The 1,348-nt window shown below is 53.9% G+C and overlaps 1 protein-coding gene across 1 annotated transcript in view; it reads left to right on the top strand.

Annotated features, from left to right (window-relative positions):
* POU4F3 (POU class 4 homeobox 3) overlaps positions 1 to 388 on the top strand; it is a 1,336-nt gene extending 948 nt beyond the window's left edge. The window contains exon 3 of the mRNA XM_010850645.1: positions 3 to 388. Within this exon, the coding sequence (XP_010848947.1) occupies positions 3 to 388 (386 nt within the window). The remainder of the gene's footprint in view (positions 1 to 2) is intronic.
* Positions 389 to 1,348: the final 960 nt, after the last annotated feature.

Genomic DNA, 1,348 nt, shown 5'->3' on the forward strand with positions numbered 1-1,348 from the left:
CGCGCTGGCCAACCTCAAGATCCCCGGCGTGGGCTCGCTCAGCCAGAGCACCATCTGCAGGTTCGAGTCTCTCACTCTCTCGCACAACAACATGATTGCGCTCAAGCCGGTACTCCAGGCCTGGCTGGAGGAAGCCGAGGCCGCCTATCGAGAGAAAAATAGCAAGCCGGAGCTCTTCAATGGCAGTGAGCGGAAGCGCAAACGCACGTCCATTGCGGCGCCGGAGAAGCGCTCGCTGGAGGCCTACTTTGCGATCCAGCCGCGGCCCTCATCCGAAAAGATCGCGGCCATCGCCGAGAAACTGGACCTTAAAAAGAACGTGGTGAGGGTCTGGTTCTGCAACCAGAGACAGAAACAGAAACGAATGAAGTACTCGGCTGTCCACTGACTGCGACGGGGCACGGCGTCCGGGGCCGGGAGAGCTGAGTGTATGTCCCCCTGGAGTTGGGGGGAACGGTATGGGGGCTCCAAGACGTTTCCTGGCAGGTCAGGCTCTCACCCCCGAAGTCACAGACTTTCCCCTTTATCCTAATTAATTGCCTCCCGGCCTTCCCTTTCCCTTCTTTCCTTTCTGTTCCCACCAGAAAAGTTTGGGCGCTAAGAAAAAAATTCAGGAAAGGCAGGCCTGGAGGGACTTGTGCTCTCCGTGGTGCTGAAAATCTCCTTCGCGCCCAGGACTGCGCGACCTCAGGGCAGGAGCCCAAAAGTAAGGGATAGTCAATTAGCCCGACTGCAAGACTCTGGCTTGAAGGCATCAGTTTGCTTAGCGTAATTAGACAAGGGGTGAAGGGATGGGAAGGAAGTGATAAGTAATAATACAAAGTCTAAGTGGGGTACAAACGTACTGGAGATTTATTTAGAGTATATAAAATACACGTATGTTTCCAAAGGATAGCCTTATATTCCCTTCTCCACCTAAATTCTATCCATCTCATCCTTTGGTTTGCTGTACGTTCTCTAAGGTAGCATGAATTAGGTTCAGGGAAAATGTGCAGAGAGTTGCCGGCTCCAAGCTGTTCTCCGCCATAGGGTGGGCTCCGGAAAAAGTGGGCCCTTTTCAGCGACTGAAAATGCTGGAATCCTGTAACTGGGTTGCAAGCAGCAGCCAGCCCCTGCTGTGGCCCATCCTCCACGATCTGCTGGCCGTTCGAGGGGTAAAGACTGCCTGAAGGAAGGCGGGGGATTGGTAGCTTTCCGGTCGGACTGAGGACTCTCTGACCCTTGCTCACTGTTCCAGCCAGACTCTCAGAGCAGCGTAGAGGCGGCTGCCCGAACGAAAGTAACTGTAACTCTCCGGAGCATATGCAAGTCCTTCTAACAAGGCTCACCTCGTTACGCTTTTATTACT

The sequence above is a fragment of the Bison bison genome, unplaced genomic scaffold (assembly GCF_000754665.1).
Source record: "Bison bison bison isolate TAMUID 2011002044 unplaced genomic scaffold, Bison_UMD1.0 scf7180017864291, whole genome shotgun sequence".
NCBI classification, from domain to species: Eukaryota; Metazoa; Chordata; class Mammalia; order Artiodactyla; family Bovidae; genus Bison; species Bison bison.